This window comes from Coregonus lavaretus (assembly GCF_964263955.1).
Source record: "Coregonus lavaretus genome assembly, chromosome: 26".
Taxonomy (NCBI): domain Eukaryota; kingdom Metazoa; phylum Chordata; class Actinopteri; order Salmoniformes; family Salmonidae; genus Coregonus; species Coregonus lavaretus.
In genome coordinates, this window is record NC_140013.1 from 20,189,218 (window position 1) to 20,206,297 (window position 17,080).

The following is a 17,080-nucleotide window of genomic DNA, read 5'->3' on the forward strand; positions in this document are numbered from 1 at the left end:
CTTGGGGGGAGATGGTGTGTGTGCCGTCACTCTCCTTCCAACTGACCATGTCGTTAAACACACACACACACAGAAACACACACACACACACCAATGGCTGCCCCTGCCCCCTACCATAACTTATCGGTACTCAGATATCTCAGACTCTGACGTAGTTTTCTGACATTCTAAATGAATGCTGCTGGTGATAGTGTTGAATGACGTATTTTCCTACAACACTGTATGTACATGTTATTTTTGTAAGCATGACTGTTTTTAAATGGAGAAGCCTTTGTGCTACAAAAACCAAATACATATCTGAAGTGAAATCAGAAGTGTGTATTGTGGGAGAATGTAAGTTGGGCTGTCAACATACATCCATTTACCAAGAGAACATCCCACTTCTGATCTAGGAAGGACAGTTAGGCTTTTTTTTTTTAAACAAGGTGTATGTATGTGTTCTTGTGTGGAAGACAGATGTACAGTACACAAATTAACTTGCAAACACACATACAAACACATCTAAATATGCTGCTCACCTCTTCCCAGAATCTCTCAGTATGTGGTGATGTCTTAAAAATGCCTTACTGAGACAGATTGAATGGGAGGAAGTGGCTCTAACTTCCTCAGGAAAGAGGGAGAGGAAACGGACGGGTTTGGACCGCTCAGTCAGGCTGCACTGGGCCTACAACTACAAGACTAATGACTGAAGAGAGCTAGGCCTACAAGACCACAGAGCTGGGCTGGGGGAAAGAAAGATAGAGCGAGAGAGTGACTGGGGAGAAAGAAAGATAGAGGGAGCGAGAGAGATAAATAATTGAGAAAGAGAGAGAAGACTGCCTTCAATTTCCATTGTCCTCTTCTGGACTTGGGAAGAGAAGAGTGAGCGAAAGAGAAGAAAAGGAGAAAGGGATTTTCCCGTGGACTGGTACAGACCTGGTTGTGGGGTGGACATGGGCCTATATCTGACGGGTCTAGGACTACTGCTCTGCTGTTCCCTCTCCTCCCCTCAGAGACTGGCCCCCTCAGGGAGAAATATCTGCCAGGACCTCAGGTGATGACTACATTACACTCTCACACTTTCTTTTTCTCTCTTTTCCTGCCCTTTCAATCAAGCAATATATCCTTGCTTTATTTTAATCTTCCGTTATTTCATGAAAAAAACAGTAAAAATAAATGTTACCCATAAGGAAACTTCTACTATGCTTTACAGTATGTCTTTTGTTTACCCTTCTCAAACAGGGACCCCTCCACTCTTGTATGTTGTACTGGATGGAGACAACAGGGAGAGGAGTGTACTATACGTGAGTATCAGTTTAGGGGAGAGGAGTGTACTATACGTGGGTATCAGTTTAGGGGAGAGGAGTGTACTATACGTGGGTATCAGTTTAGGGGAGAGGAGTGTACTATACGTGGGTATCAGTTTAGGGGAGAGGAGTGTACTATACGTGGGTATCAGTTTAGGGGAGAGGAGTGTACTATACGTGGGTATCAGTTTAGGGGAGAGGAGTGTACTATACGTGGGTATCAGTTTAGGGGAGAGGAGTGTACTATATGTGAGTATCAGCTGACAGTAAATTGTGTAAAAGCATCCAGGACACACAAGAACAGGCTTTTCGTCTTGTTTAGGTAGTATTGTATAATTCCGCACTGTGTCTGTTGTTTATGACTCCAGCTGTGTGTGATGGCGAGCAGGCCTGCCAGCAGGATGAGGTGTGTGTACACCCGGGCGTCTGTCGCTGTCGACCTGGCTACTATGGAGCCCACTGCAAGACACGTAAGTCAAACCAACTCTGACATTTAAGTTACATAGGCTATGTCACTCAAACAATATATTTTGAACACAACAAGAGTCAATATAGCAACTTTGGTAGCACTTTACATTGCAGGAATAAAAGGGCAAGAACCTTGTAATTAAGTGGAAACTACTGAAGTATAACAGCCGGTCTCCCTCTTCAGGCTGCCCTCCAGAGTTCTGGGCACCGGACTGCCGTGAGCTGTGCAAGTGCCACCCTCATGGGCACTGTGACCCGATCACGGGCGAGTGTACGTGCCTCCCCAACCGCTGGGGGCCACTCTGCCAGAACGCCTGCAAATGTGGCCGTCACGGGCACTGCCACCCCGTACACGGCAACTGCACCTGCGACGAGGGCTGGTGGACGCCCACCTGTGCCAAGCAGTGCCAGTGCTACCCAGGCACCTCCACCTGCGACCCACTGACCGGCAGGTGAGAAAGAATGGGTTTATTTACAGTGGGAGGCATTAGTTAGCTAAGAGCTGAATCACTTGATACAATTTAGGCTGCTATCTACTAATTAAAAGGACAGTGTCACACGTCATATTTTTTAACACAGTAGCTACAACACAATAGAAATATGTGTTTTCTTAAAAAACTGTGGTTGGCAGGTGTCAGTGTGCCCCGGGGTACTGGGGTCAGAAGTGCAGCCTTCGCTGTAGTTGCTACATATCATCCTGCCAACAGAAGACGGGGGCGTGCGAATGCCAGAACGGGTGGTGGGGTCCGACGTGTGACCGCCGCTGTAACTGTGACCTGGAGCACAGCGAGTGTGATGCGGTCAGCGGGGAGTGTGAATGTCAGCCTGGGTACAAGGGAGCCTTCTGTAATGAACCGTGTGGACCTGGGGAGTATGGCAGTGGCTGTAAACTGAGGTAAGAGAGTGGATATGGATATTGCAGTGATGTTTTGTTGGTACAGCCTTGTCATTTTGCTGTGGATGTCTGTCTGTCTCTCTCTCCTCTCCTGTGTAGCTGTGGCCACTGTAAAGGAGGCCAGTCGTGTTCTGTGGTTGACGGTGTCTGTATGGCCTGTGAGCCTGGGTGGAACGGCACACACTGTGACCGGCTGTGCCCGCGCGGTTACCATGGAAACCACTGCCAGGACGTGTGCCCGCGCTGCAGGAACGGTGAACCATGTGACCCCAGGACGGGGGCGTGTTCACGATGTGATCCAGGATGGACTGGACCCAGGTGTGTGTGTGTGTTTGATGACTAACTACCAGTGAAATGTATCTGAGATTTTTTACAGTAATTCCACTGTTGTACTGTAGCTACCCTTCCCAGACATGCCAGTGTCAATGATACCGAAAAGGTGTTTTCTTCTAGTGCTGACAGTTTTGTTTTCCCTCTGTTATCTGGGCCTCTCTGTATGTCTGCAGGTGTGACGAGCCGTGCTCTAACAGGACATTCGGGGACACCTGCAGCTTCCTGTGCAGCCCCTGTTTCCATGGCCATTGTGATCACGTGACAGGAAGTTGTGTCTGTGGGCCTGGGTTCCAGGGACAGAGGTGAGAGTACTGAGAAAGCAGACAGAGGTTATGTTCGAATACTCTTAAAATGTATCCTTCCTTACCCCCTTCCTTGAAGTGATCACTGATGTGAAACAATGGTTCAAATAATTAAGTTTCTCCAATCCAATATTGTCTGATTTAGACATCTTGCTGGGATTGTGTATCTGGCTGTCACTAACAGGTTTCTCTCTGTTGTGTCCCAAGTTGTAACATCACCTGTCCAGACCAGCTGTATGGCTTTAACTGTTCCTCTGTCTGTGACTGTGGTGAGGGCACCGCCTGTCACCCAGCAACGGGGGCGTGTCCATACAGTATGTACTCCTCCTATTGGATACAGCGGTAGTTGGTTATTAATGTGTAGCTAATGATAAGTAATAGTAGATGGGCCTATGGATTAAAATATTTGTTTTTCCTCAAGAAGGAATATGTGAGGTTCAATCACATTTGTTTGTGTTTGTGCGGGTGTGTGTGCGTGTGTGTGTGCGTGGTGTCAGGTGGTCGCGGGGCTCTGATCGCTGGTCTCCTGGTCCCTTTGCTCTTGGTGCTGCTGGGTCTGGTCTGCTGCTGCTGCTGCTGTGGAGGACCTACTGACGGCAAAGACAGGTGTGTGTGTGTGTATAATTCTGATGGTAAAGGCAGGTGTGTGTGTGTGTTCCTCTGACCTCTGACCTTGCTCTGGTCCTACAGGGTAGCAGTGGGTGACGGTGGTACCTCTGTCCGTATGAAGCATCATGTGTATAACGTCCTGGCCAACGTGAGCTCTGCTGTACCCTGTATCTCTGTCTGGTCCTCTGGGCTACCCAGAGTCACAGGTCAGTCCAATATCACACTAGAGACCAAATCAAATCATATTTTATTGGTCACATACACATATTTAGCAGATGTTATTGCAGGTGTAGCGAAATGCTTGTAAAATCATATCATCAGATCATATGTCTGTATCTATGTAAGGAAGAAACTCCAGTACTTGTTGGATGCTCTCAAAGTTTTTCTCCATGCACTTGGAAATAGGAGAGGTGTGCATACTATACATATTGCAATATTATTGCAATACTGATAATAAACGCTTTCTCTCCAGTGTCCCACCACGACCCTGAGCTGACGTTCAACCACAGCTTCATAGAGCCTCCCTCCTCAGGCTGGCTGACGGACGGATCCTCCTTCGACAGTGATGAGGAGACCGGAGAGGTGCTCTACTGTGTCCCCCCCAGAGAAGGTAATCAGTGTGTGTGAGTGTGTGTGAGTGTGTGTGTGTGTCAGTGTGTATGTTCACCCCTTTGGGCTTCGTTGACTCCATTGTTTCTCTCTCTCCCTTTACCCCGCTCTCCCTCCCTCAGACATCCCAGCAGTGGCGGGCGGTGAGTTCCAGGAGTTCCAGCATGAGATGAGTTCTAAGTGTAACATGTTCCCCGACCCCTCTGCCTTCAGCGTTAGTGCAGAAGACATGTCCCTCCCCTTTGGCATCCCCCGCACCTCCAGCAATGCCAAGTCCAAACGCCCCTCCGTCTCCTTCGCCGAAGGCACCAGGTGACACCAGGTCGCAGTCATCATGATGGGGACATTGGACACTACACACACCACACGACACTACACAGCACTTCAATTCTCTTTTTAACCTGCCTCTACAAAGTTATAGTTATTGTAATTGTCTTGTGATTGTTTTTAATGTTGAGAGTATGTAAAATAGATTTCCCCTTGGGGATTAATAAAGTACAATCTCATCTCATCCCAGGTTCAGCCCCAAGGAGCGCCGAGGCTCTGCCCAGGATCTGACACCCGGGGCCCCTCGCACCAAACCCAAGTCCCCCTGGGGGGTCCTGATGCTGTCAGCCCTCCAGGCCCAGGGAGGGAAGGCCTCAGAGGGGGAAGAGACGGAGACAGGTGAGGGGGGGGTGGATGGATGTGGAGGTGGGACTGGACCATTGGAAGACCCAGGATTCAGTGGTGAAGCAGGGGATCCCGATGTGGACAGGTACACAGCCACCCCGTCCCGAGCCATGTCTACCCTGCAGGTGCCTGGAGCAGTGGTAGGGCGAAGACGCACCATATCCAACGCCGCTGTTACCAGAAAGGGCAGGCAAACATCAGGGTCCACATTCGATGGCCAGCAGGCAGAGATGGATAAAGGGATGGACAAGGTGACAACAGTGTACGTGACAGTGGGGAAGATGGGGGTGGGAAGGCCCCTGTCTGAACTAGAGCTCCCCAGCTCGGAGGGCCCGGTCCAGGCCATGCTACGCAGGCTAGGCAGCCTCCAGAGACACAAAGACCAGGAGGGGGGAACTAAGCCCAAGGGGAAGAGCCCGGGGATGGAGGGGATCACCAAGCCCCCCAGGAGGAAGCTGGGGGCCAGGGCCAGAGTGTGGGAGCAGGGGGGTCCCCCACCCTCGGGGGGGGAGGGTCCTGTAGGGGAAGGCGTACCTATGAGGAAACCCAGTAGGAGGAAACAGCACGCCCACCACAGCTCGCCTGCTGTCATGGGAAACACTGACGCTGGCATTAACACTCACCCCCCACCAGAGGACGCCACTGCCACCATTACGCCCACAAGGCCCCTGTCCTCCATTTTGAAAAGCGTGCCAGAGGTCGCTGGGTCAGAGGTCAGGGATGAAAGGTCAGGGCTGAGGGGAGAGAACAGCGACTCTGAGACTGAGAGTGGATATGGAGTCGGGCCAGCTGGAGTTGTAACGGACGCTGTTAGTCTGAGTGAAGTCATCGCCAATGAAGGAGTGGTGGCCAGTGTGGACGATGGACCTAACCTTTATGAGAACGTGATGATTATGCATTCCTAACTTCAGATGCAATGACTGTGGTGCTCTGTCTCCTCTCACAATTTAGTATGTAGTTCGACTACTAATGAATGAGGAATTTGGAAACTAGCCTAATGTACTGAAGTTAACAGTCGAGTCTGACATGAACTAGCAAACTTTACAATATTGAGTATACAATCTTATGAATTACAATATGTATATGATGGTTCTGTACAATATGTACTGTATGTATATCATACAACAATAGGATCATGTTGAAATCGCCTTACCAAATAGCTATCGACACTGTAACTGCCATGTGTGAAACAACTATGCAAATTAAAACTAAAAATGCATGCTCCGATCTGTGCACTTTGTTCACTTTGACTTGTCTGTCATCACTGGGCTAACATTGCTCTGTGGTGCCAGCTTGAACCATTTAAAAGGGATGGCACTGGCAGCACCAATTCTTTCCAAACCATCACCTGTCTGTGATATTTATTATTCACTGGAACACTGAGGTTGTTCCCCAAATGGCACCCTATTCCTTTTATAGTGACCCTGGTCAAAAGTAGTGCACTATAAAGGAAATAGGGTGCCATTTGGGACGCACACAGAGTGAAACAAAACAAGTGATGAAACTGATACCTTCCATGCATATGATGTATACATATTATGGTGTCTGTCAGCTGCCATTCCCAATACTGTAGGATTGAGAGCATGTTGGTTGTGTGGACATTTACATAGAAAAGGAAATAAGTCACCATAGACATACCTGTAGCTACAATATTTATCTCTATGGTGCCACTTCCCCTCTGCTTGTACAGAATTTAAGGAGGGGTTGACAGACAGGGTTAGAATGGATGGTTGATGACTTGATCTTCTTTAATCTAATTTATGAATGATTCCAAAAATCAGCAGTGAATCAACAAGTCTGGACCGTGTTCACTATCAACTTCAAGTGGAATTGAGTTGTCATGTAAAAGAATGCAGCACGGTCTCTCATTGGAACAGATATCCCCCGGCTACCTGGCATAGTCTACTATCAGGCTAGCATAGTCTGTTTACTATCTGTAGGTTTTGCCAAGCCTGTGTCCTCTTGATCACTGTTAAGCTTGTCTCCCACATAGCATGTTCTTCTATGTAGCCAAAAACAGCTCCATATCATACTCCACTGAAAGCGCTACAGTCAGGAAATGGAGACCTGGTGGTCCAGAGTTGTTGTGTTTGTTGATGTCTTTCTAGCCTGTCATTCACTAGGTGGTAGTAGTGTTTCTGTATCACACTGTCAATCCAACCTTTGAACTGGGTCAGATAATAGAGAGGAGAGATAACCCACATGAAAAATTACTACAGTTTACTATAGAGGTCTGTAGTAAACTGTAGAATACTATACGACACACTGTGAAAGCCTCCACTTCTATGTCAAAGATAATAAAACAAAAACACTATAGTAAATACTACAATAATGTCCGCAAAAACACTACAGTAAATACTACAGTATATTACAGTCCGCAAAAACACTACAGTAAATACTACAGGATACTACAATCCGCAGAAACACTACATTAATTACTATAGAATATACTACCGTTTTCTTTCACTACAGTATTTATACTATAGTTAACTGTAAATACTAAATACTACAGTAAATACTATAGTATTCACTGTAGTGTTTTTGTGGACTTCAGTCTGCAAAAACACTACAGTGAATACTACAGTAAAGTCTGCAAAAACACTACAGTGAATACTATATTATATGAATATAGTAATACTACAGTATTTAGACCATAGTATAATATAGTATGTTTTATATGGGAACCCTGTCAAAGTCCATAGAGGACAGATACACACCAACCAGCTGAACTTTGCCCCAAACCAGGCAGACTGGGGGTGGGGAACAGAGGTCGGTGGGCCATCATTGATCTCCAATAAGGGGTAGGAAGAGCTACAGCGCAAATACTACAATGCTAGTTTGACTGAATTGAGCCTTGGATTCATTTCAATACCCCCAATAACATGTGGGTACCCTTTACAGTTAGAATGTGTTTAATTATAAAAGTGTTACATACAAGCATTCCAGGTACAACGAGAACTGTCCTCACATCAGAACATTTTTGTGATGTGATTCTTCAAATTATCTAGCTTCAAATTACTGTCTAATTGAGTCTTTGATGTAAAACATGTTTTGACATACTACATATGTTTCTTTATTCAGTTGTGAAACTATTTCTTCTCGGCCCCCAGGTGTTTTTCAGGGCAGCCCAGCCAGTACTTGCCGATGGACCTGGGGTAAGGAGGGCTGGCTGGGTCCACTTTCTTGGTTTTCAGATCCACTCTGTAGTATTTATCTGCAAAATAAATACAGAGAATATATCTGGTGGATTTCAAGTTTTTCTGTGCCCTTAGGGTGTGTTTAATGGGGGGCTAGGTTAAAAAGCAAAAGGACAATAAAGCATCCTTCCTTACCTCCCTTGAAGAAGTAGACGCTCTGCACTGGCTGGCCCTTGTTGACAAACTCCCAGTAGGCCCTTTCCTCAATGTTGTATCTGGAGTCATAGTTGTATCCATCTCTTCTCCTGTCCCGGTCATCCCTCCTCCTATCCCTGTCTCTGTCTTCATCCCTGGCATCCGTCCGGCGCATGTCCCACCCTCCAAACATCCCCTCCATAGCCATCCCCCTCTCCGCCAGCTTTCGACCGAGATCCATCCCCCTCTCAGCGAATCCTTTCCCTACATCAATCCCCTTCTCTGCGAACGCCTGCCCCATAGCCATTCCCGTCCCAGCACCCCAGTAAGACTGGCGCCTATTTCTGCGGCGGCCCCACTGCTGTTCCCACTGCTGTCCATATTGTTGCCCATTTTGCTGTCCATTTAACTGATCCTGTTGACCATACTGCCCCCACTGTTGGTCCCATGGCTGGCGTCTTCTGTCGTTGCGGTCCCATAGAGGGGGTAACGGTGGGGACAGGGGTGGGGCCAGTGGCCTGGGGGTGATGTAGAGTCTGCCTGTCATGACAGCGTCCACTGGGGCCTTGATGCCGATCCAGTCCTTGTTGATGAACCGATGCCCACCATGGTGGTTGGGGACTGGGGGAGAGAGAACGACAGATGAGATATAGCATTAGATTAAAACTGTTCTTGTTTGTTAAGCAACCATTTTCTTAAAGTCAATATTGTGCCATTAATTATTCCTTATATGCTCTTTCTTCACCTCCTCAATACGCATTGGATGAGAAGGTCCGCAGGTAAGAGACTTGGATTTTCTTCTCCAATGTGTTTTGAGAAGAAGGAATGGAAAGAGGACGTGAGGATACAAGAAAATATCATTGAGAAAGAGCTATAGCCTCTTATATGTATGTATGTATGTATGTATGTATGTGTATATGTATGTATTTATATGTGTATATATATGTGTGTGTCACGCCCTGACTCAGGGGACTCGTATATGTTGAGTCAGGGTGTGAATATTCTTTGTTATGTAGTATTTTCTATGGGTGTTATTCTAGTATGTGTAGTTCTATGTTGGCCGGTGTGGTTCCCAATCAGAGGCAGCTGTCGCTCGTTGTCTCTGATTGGGGATCATACTTATGCAGCCTATTTGCACTTGTGGGTTGTGGGATCTTGTTCCGGGTAAGGTTTGTTGTCTGTACAACCTTAGGACTTCACGTTTCGTTTGTTTGTTGTTTTGTCGTGTGTTTATTCAGTGTAAATTAACATGTACGTATATCACGCTGCGCCTTGGTCTGACCCGTCATTCAACGAACGTGACAGTGTGTATGTATGTATGTGTATATATGTACAGTACCAGTCAAAAGTTTGGACACACCTACTCATTCAAGGGTTTCTCTTTATTTTTACTATTTTCTACATTGTAGAATAATAGTGAAGACATCAAAACTATGAAATAACACATATGGAATCATGTAGTAACCAAAAAAGTGTTAAACAAATAAAAAAATATTTTATATTTGAGATTCTTCAAATAGCCACCCTTTGCCTTGATGACAGCTTTGCACACTCTTGGCATTCTCTCAACCAGCTTCACCTGGAATGCTTTTCCAACATTCTTGATGAACACTTGTTGGCTGCTTTTCCTTCACTCTGCAGTCCGACTCATCCCAAACCATCTCAACTGGGTTGAGGTTGGGGGATTGTGGAGGCAAGGTCATCTGATGCAGCACTCCATAACTCTCCTTCTTGGTAAAATAACCCTTACACAGCCTGGAGGTGTGTTGGGTCATTGTCCTGTTTAAAAACAAAAGATAGTCCCACTAAGCCCAAACCAGATGGGATGGCGTATCGCTGCAGAATGCTGTGGTAGCCATGTTGGTTAAGTGTAACTTGAATTCTAAACAAATCACAGACAGTGTCACCAGTAAAGCACCCCCACACCATAACACCTCCTCCTCCATGCTTTACGGTGGGAAATACACATGCGGAGATAATTAGTTCACCCACACTGCGTCTCACAAAGACGCGGCGGTTGGAACCAAAAATCTCAAATTTGGACTCCAGACCAAAGGACACATTTCCACCGGTCTAATGTCCATTGCTCGTGTTTCTTGGCCCAAGCAAGTCTCTTCTTCTTATTGGTGTGCTTTAGTAGTGGTTTCTTTGAAGCAATTTGACCATGAAGGCCTGATTCACACAGTCTCCTCTGAACAGTTGATGTTGAGATGTGTCTGTTATTTGAACTCCGTGAAGCATTTATTTGGGCTGCAATTTCTGAGGCTGGTAACTCTAATGAACTTATCCTCTGCAGCAGAGGTAACTCTGGGTCTTCCTTTCCTGTGGCGGTCCTCATGAGAGCCAGTTTCATCATAGCGCTTGATGGTTTTTGCGACTGCACTTGAAGAAACTTTTAAAGTTCTTGACATTTTCCGTATTGACTGACCTTCATGTCTTAAAGTAATGATGGACTGTCATTTCGTTTTGCTTATTTGAGCTGTTCTTGCCATAATATGGACTTGGTCTTTTACCAAATAGGGCTATCTTCTGTATACCCCCCTACCTTGTCACAACACAACTGATTGGCTAAAACGCATTAAGGAAAGAAATTACACAAATTAACTTTTAAGAAGGCACACCTGTTAATTGAAATGCATTCCAGGTGACTACCTCATGAAACTGGTTGAGAGAATGCCAAGAGTGTGCAAAGCTGTCATCAAGGTAAAGGGTGGCTACTTAGAAGAATCTCAAAAATAAAATATATTTATTTTTGTTTAACACTTTTTTGGTTACTACATAATTCCATATGTGTTATTTCATAGTTTTGATGTCTTCACTATTATTTTACAGTGTAAAAAATAGTAAAAATAAAGAAAAACCCTTAGTAGGTGTGTCCAAACTTTTGACTGGTAGTGTATATGTATATTTGCAAAAATATATATGGGGGATTGGAAGTGATGCAGACAATTACGTTGATGGAAGCTACAATCTATCTGCAATATTAAAGCTGATCTACCCCCTAAAAAAATAAAAATAAAAGACCTCTATAGCCTCTTACTGCCTCTGAAGAGCATGTTGAAGAGTTCCTCCCAGTTGTTATAGTAGATGTCAGTGTAGGCTGTGAACAGAGCGGAGGGAGACCCAGCTGACATCTTGATACACTCCTCATGTGATGGCTGGTGCTTGAACTCATATTGGTAGTACTGGTCACCTGGGAACACAGACAAACAACTGGTCTGTTAATAAAACAGATTATGTGAAAAGAAATACAGTGGAAACAGTGAGTTAATCACTTCATTGTGGCTATATCTTCCATCATTTGAATAAATTCAGGAGGATGACTAACATTGAGAGGTATTCTCAAGTGTAAATACATACTTTTACATTATCAAACAAAAACAAATTCCATCACTTATCAATTAGCAACTGCCTAATGGATTGTATTTTGTTGCAATTTATGTTCTTCGTTTAAGATTTGGTCTGACCTTTGAAGAAGTAGACCTTCTCTTTGGCGTGGTGTCCAGGGGCTGCTATGGCGAAGGCTGCGTCCACGTCGTCTGGTATCTTCTCAAAGCCCACGTTGATATCCCTGGGATAGTCCTCCTCCAGCACACCATCATCAAACCGCCAGTACTTGTTACCCTGTTGGAGGATGTACAATTTGAAAAAAAATATGTTTGGAATGAATACATTTAATTTATATCAGTGAAGTTGGCGATTTATAACAAATGTATTACATTTATAAAATGTATAATAAATACAGACAGCTAGAGATATAATTTCCATCTACCAAACTTCTACCATCCTATCAACATTTAATCTTTAGTCTACGCTCTCTAGCCAGGGTATTCATCCCACCTTGAACATGTATGTCTTGCCCTGGCAGTTGATTCGAGTGAAGGCAGCATCTATAGGTCCTCTGATACCCCAGATGTCCTGGATCAGTTTGGGGTAGCCGGGCATCACAGACTTCTCATCCAGCTCAAAGAACCACTCCCCTAGGAGAGGGCACAAAACAAACACATACATAGAGATACAGATAAACAGAACCTCTCCTGGTGTTTTTCTCCCAACCACTGACTCCCTTCACACCTCTGAAGGTGACGGGGTAAGACCCATGAAGACCCTTACCTCTGAAGGTGACGGGGGAAGACCCATGAAGAGCCTTACCTCTGAAGGTGATGGGGTAAGACCCATGAAGACCCTTACCTCTGAAGGTGACAGGGTAAGACCCATGAAGACTCATACCTCTTAAGGTGACGGGGTAAGACCCATGAAGACCCTTATCTCTGAAGGTGACAGGGAAAGACCCATGAAGACCCTTACCTCTGAAGGTGACAGGGTAAGACCCATGAAGACTCTTACCTCTGAAGGTGACGGGGTAAGACCCATGAAGACCCTTATCTCTGAAGGTGATGGGGTAAGACCCATGAAGACCCTTACCTCTGAAGGTGATGGGGTAAGACCCATGAAGACTCTTACCTCTGAAGGTGACGGGGTAAGACCCATGAAGACCCTTATCTCTGAAGGTGACAGGGTAAGACCCATGAAGACCCTTACCTCTGAAGGTGATGGGGTAAGACCCATGAAGACCCTTACCTCTGAAGGCGTAGACAGAGCCGTTCTTGAGCTGCATTAGGGAGTCCCAGGGCCTGCTGCTGCATGGCTCAGCATCTGGGTCTACTACCGGTGCCTTGGTGGTCGTCACCACTTCTTCTGTGGTTGTCTCCACTTCCGCTGTTGTGACTGGAGCTTCTGTTGTGACTAGCTCTGCCTCTATTACTGTTACTGTGGCTTTCTGGGGGACTGAGATTTTCTGTTGGACTGAGGGTACCTGTGGGACTGATGTTACCTCGGTGGCTTTAGCTGTCTCCGGGAGTGGGACTACCACTGGGACTTGGCCTCTCTGTGGGCCTCGAGCTGCGCCTCGAGCTGTCTCTATCTCTGGGCTTGCCTTTGTGGCAATTGTGGTAGGAGTAGGGGTGGTGTTGGGGGTTCTGAGGCGTGTGGTTTGCCTACGTTGGCCCCCTGACAAGCTGGATTCCCCGTCTTCAGGTTTGGTCAGGGAGGCGGGCGTTGTAGGGGCAAATGGACCATCATCATCCTCTGCAAATTCAAAGGTGTCCCCACGTGCTGAATGAAACAAAGGTCACATTAAATGAATCATACAATGAATTCTAAGCAAAATATTATGTGAATGTTGAACATATGCAACTCATCACCATGTTAATCAGTGGTGCATTATTCAATATGACCTTTAAAGGTTGTTAAAAGGGAAATCAGTAACTTTTGTAACACACACACACTCTCTTCTTACTTTTCATACGACAGGCGGTCTCGTAGTCTGAGCAGCAACTCTTGTAGTACCGACACATGGTGTCACACTGGCAATTCTTCTTGGAGTCGAAGCCGTTCTCACAACGGTCTATGCATGACTCTGACACACAAGGACAGCACAGAGAGGTAACTTATAAATGACCATGGAACAGCAAAAATTCTCCAATATACTGTCCCTAACTGAGTTTCCAAATACTATCTTGAAATTCATGAGTTCATCAGTAACAACTCAGTAAAATTTCAACCAAAATGTCACCACTACATTTTCAAGTAAACCTAGATGATATATTTTTTTATGGTATACTTACCCTCTGCAGCAAACACAGTAGCTAGCCCGGCTAGCAGGAGGATCAGCCCGAGCCTCATGCTGTCTGTCTCTTTGAGTCTCTCTGGGTGTGTGACTGAGAGGACACAGGGATAGAGAACAGTGTGCTACTAATCAATTACCAATGCAATGCAGTGGCTACCAGTGTCATTCACCTCTGCAGAATGTTTACTTAAACCTTGTTTCAACTTTGTTTCAACCTTGTTTTTGCTGAAGCAATCAGTAAGTTAGCTTTTATCGTTTTAAAGAACTTATGAAAGAGATTGGTCTTTTTTCTCACTATCTAATCATGGCATGGGGTTGTTCAATGACATACATATAATTGTTGGAAATCTATCACTTGATGGTTTCATTTCAGAGAGACAAATAAGCATGTTTTTTTTGCAAAACGCTATATATCTGCCTCACTCTCAGATAAATAAGTACTACTGCTGGTTTGACATAGTCAAATGTAACAAATAACATTTTTAATAAATAACTGTACAAATGATACATTTGTGACATCAATAATTACAAATGTTTTTACAAAATGAATCAATACAGTGATATGATATCTGTATGTAAAACATTTACATTTGACATTTTAGTCATTTAGCAGATGCTCTTATCCAGGGCGACATACAGATAAGATCAATGCACTAAGATAGCTAGGTGAGACAACCACATATCAAATATACAGTATACGAACATTCCATTCCAGCTAAACAATGAATAAATAGCGTTGAGCAAAAAACAAAACAATTTAATACACATCTAAAATCTATGACAAAAAAATCTTAGAACAGTACTAGGAAGGTACCCATAAGCAATCATTTCTATTGAAAGAACACAAATGTGAAAGATTGGTGGATATAGCTTTTTGGAAATAAACTCTTCAAATAAAGCGAGAGAGCGAGAGAGTTAGAGTTCCAATTGTCTAATTAATCTACTTTTAAGAAGTTAAAAGTAACTTTTCGGATTACACAAAATCCGAAAGCTCACAGTATAGATGTCTGAGTGATCAATAGTGTAGCCTAACACAGTTTTTGTTAGTGGCCTTGTTGGTCTGGTTGATAAGAGAATCACTGATACTATTTGTAAATGTTGTAAATTATGTAAATTCAATCATTAAAGGGGCAATCTGCAGTTCTAACAATAACAAAGCGTTCACCACACCCCGCCAATGTTTCGGTAAACAGCTGAGGGATGGGGCTGGAGAAATGTAACCAATCTCAAATTTTTACAAATTCATTAAAAATGAAAAGCTGAAATGTCTTGAGTAAATTAGTATTCAACACCTTTGTTATGGTAAGCCTAAATAGGTTCAGGAGTAAAAATGTGCTTAACAAGTCACATAAATTGCAAGGACTAATAATAGTGCAATAATAGTGTTTAACATGATTTTTGAAAGACTACCTCATCTCTGTACCCCACACATACAATTATCTGTAAAGTCCCTCAGTTGAGCAGTGAATTTTAAACACAGATTCAACCACAAAGACCAGGGAGTTTTTCCAATGCCTCACAAAGAAGGGGACATATTGGTAGATTGGTTAAAATAAAGAAGCAGACATTGTATATCCCTTTGAGCATGGTGAAGTTATTAATTATACTTTGGATGGTGTATTAATACACCCAGTCACTACAAAGAGTTGCTTACCAAGAAGACAGTGAATGTTCCTGAGTGGCCGAGTTACAGTTTTGACTTAAATCTGCTTGGAAAATTTGACAGATCTTGAAGAATTTTGAAAAGAATAATAGACAAATGTTTCACAATCCAGGTGTGGAAAGCTCTTAGAGATGTACCCGTAAAGACACAGCTGTAATCGCTGCCAAAGGTGCTTTTACAAAGTATTGACTCAGGGGTGTGAATACTTACACTACTGATCAAAAGTTTTAGAACACCTACTCATTCAACGGTTTTTCTTTATTTTTACTATCTTCTACATTGCAGAATAATAGTGAAGACATCAAAACTATGAAATAACACATGTGGAATCATGTAGTAACCAAAAAAAGTGTTAAACAAATCAAAATATATTTTATATTTGAGATTCTTCAAATAGACACCCTTTGCCTTGATGACATCTTTGCACACTCTTGGCATTCTCCCAACCAGCTTCATGAGGTAGTCACCTGGAATGCATTTCAGTTAACAGGTGTGCGTTCTTAAAAGTTAATTTGTGGAATTTCTTTCCTTCTTAATGCGTTTGAGCCAATCAGTTGTGTTGTGACAAGGTAGAGGGGGGTATACAGAAGCTGGCCCTATTTGGTAAAAGACCAAGTCCATATTACGGCAAGAACAGCTCAAATAAGCAAAGAGAAATGACAGTCCATCATTACTTTAAGACATGAAGGTCAGTCAATATGGAAAATGTCAATAACTTTTAAACATTTCTTCAAGTGCAGTCGCAAAAACCATCAAGCGCTATGATGAAACTGGATCCCATGAGGACCGCCACAGGAATGGAAGACCCAGACTTACCTCTGCTGCAGAGGATAAGTTCATTAGAGTTACCAGCCTCAGAAATTGCAGCCCAAATAAATGCTTCACAGAGTTCAAGTAACGGACACATCTCAACATCAACTGTTCAGAGGAGACTGTGTGAATCAGGCCTTCATCGTCGAATTGCTGCAAAGAAACCACTACTAAAGGACACCAATAAGAAGAAGAGACTTGCTTGGGACAAGAAACACGAGCAACGGACATTAGACTGGTGGAAATGTATCCTTTGGTCTGGAGTCCAAATGTGAGATTTTTGGTTCCAACCACCGTGTCTTTGTGAGACGCGGTGTGGTTGAACGGATGATCTCAGTATGTGTAGTTCCCACCGTAAAGCATGGAGGAGGAGGTGTTATGGTGTGGGGGTGCTTTGCTGGTGACACTGTCTGTGATTTATTTAGAATTCAAGGAATACTTGCAGTGGGGGAAAAAAGTATTTAGTCAGCCA

General features: G+C 44.3%; 2 protein-coding genes across 2 annotated transcripts; one reads left to right on the plus strand and one right to left on the minus strand.

Annotated features, from left to right (window-relative positions):
- Positions 1–673: 673 nt before the first annotated feature.
- On the plus strand, positions 674–6,401 carry LOC311102148 (scavenger receptor class F member 1-like). The gene is made up of 13 exons (XM_084143381.1): positions 674–1,033; positions 1,222–1,283; positions 1,655–1,756; positions 1,939–2,206; positions 2,386–2,649; positions 2,749–2,967; positions 3,156–3,284; positions 3,492–3,598; positions 3,782–3,890; positions 3,975–4,099; positions 4,366–4,503; positions 4,625–4,814; positions 5,020–6,401. Exons 1-13 carry the CDS (start codon positions 933–935, stop codon positions 6,077–6,079), a joined length of 2,874 nt encoding a protein of 957 aa, XP_083999507.1. The 5' UTR covers positions 674–932; the 3' UTR covers positions 6,080–6,401.
- Positions 6,402–8,068: 1,667 nt separating this feature from the next.
- LOC311102149 (vitronectin-like) lies at positions 8,069–14,254 on the minus strand. The gene is made up of 8 exons (XM_084143382.1): positions 14,134–14,254; positions 13,806–13,925; positions 13,088–13,621; positions 12,347–12,486; positions 11,974–12,130; positions 11,547–11,699; positions 8,507–9,127; positions 8,069–8,388 (listed from the first exon to the last, which is right to left on the minus strand). The coding sequence occupies exons 1-8, from the start codon at positions 14,189–14,191 to the stop codon at positions 8,264–8,266; spliced, it is 1,908 nt and encodes a 635-aa protein (XP_083999508.1). The 5' UTR covers positions 14,192–14,254; the 3' UTR covers positions 8,069–8,263.
- Between the last annotated feature and the right edge of the window lie 2,826 nt (positions 14,255–17,080).

Excerpts from the sequence above, each read along its gene's own strand:
- LOC311102148 (XM_084143381.1), top strand. The coding sequence starts at position 933 with ATGGGCCTATATCTGACGGGTCTAGGACTACTGCTCTGCTGTTCCCTC. Across the intron at positions 1,034-1,221 it reads AATATCTGCCAGGACCTCAG|GGACCCCTCCACTCTTGTAT; the intron begins GTGATGACTACA and ends CTTCTCAAACAG. Across the intron at positions 3,599-3,781 it reads AACGGGGGCGTGTCCATACA|GTGGTCGCGGGGCTCTGATC; the intron begins GTATGTACTCCT and ends GCGTGGTGTCAG.
- LOC311102149 (XM_084143382.1), bottom strand. The coding sequence starts at position 14,191 with ATGAGGCTCGGGCTGATCCTCCTGCTAGCCGGGCTAGCTACTGTGTTT. Across the intron at positions 12,131-12,346 it reads GCAAGACATACATGTTCAAG|GGTAACAAGTACTGGCGGTT; the intron begins GTGGGATGAATA and ends ATCCTCCAACAG. Across the intron at positions 9,128-11,546 it reads CAACATGCTCTTCAGAGGCA|TCCCCAACCACCATGGTGGG; the intron begins GTAAGAGGCTAT and ends TCTCTCCCCCAG.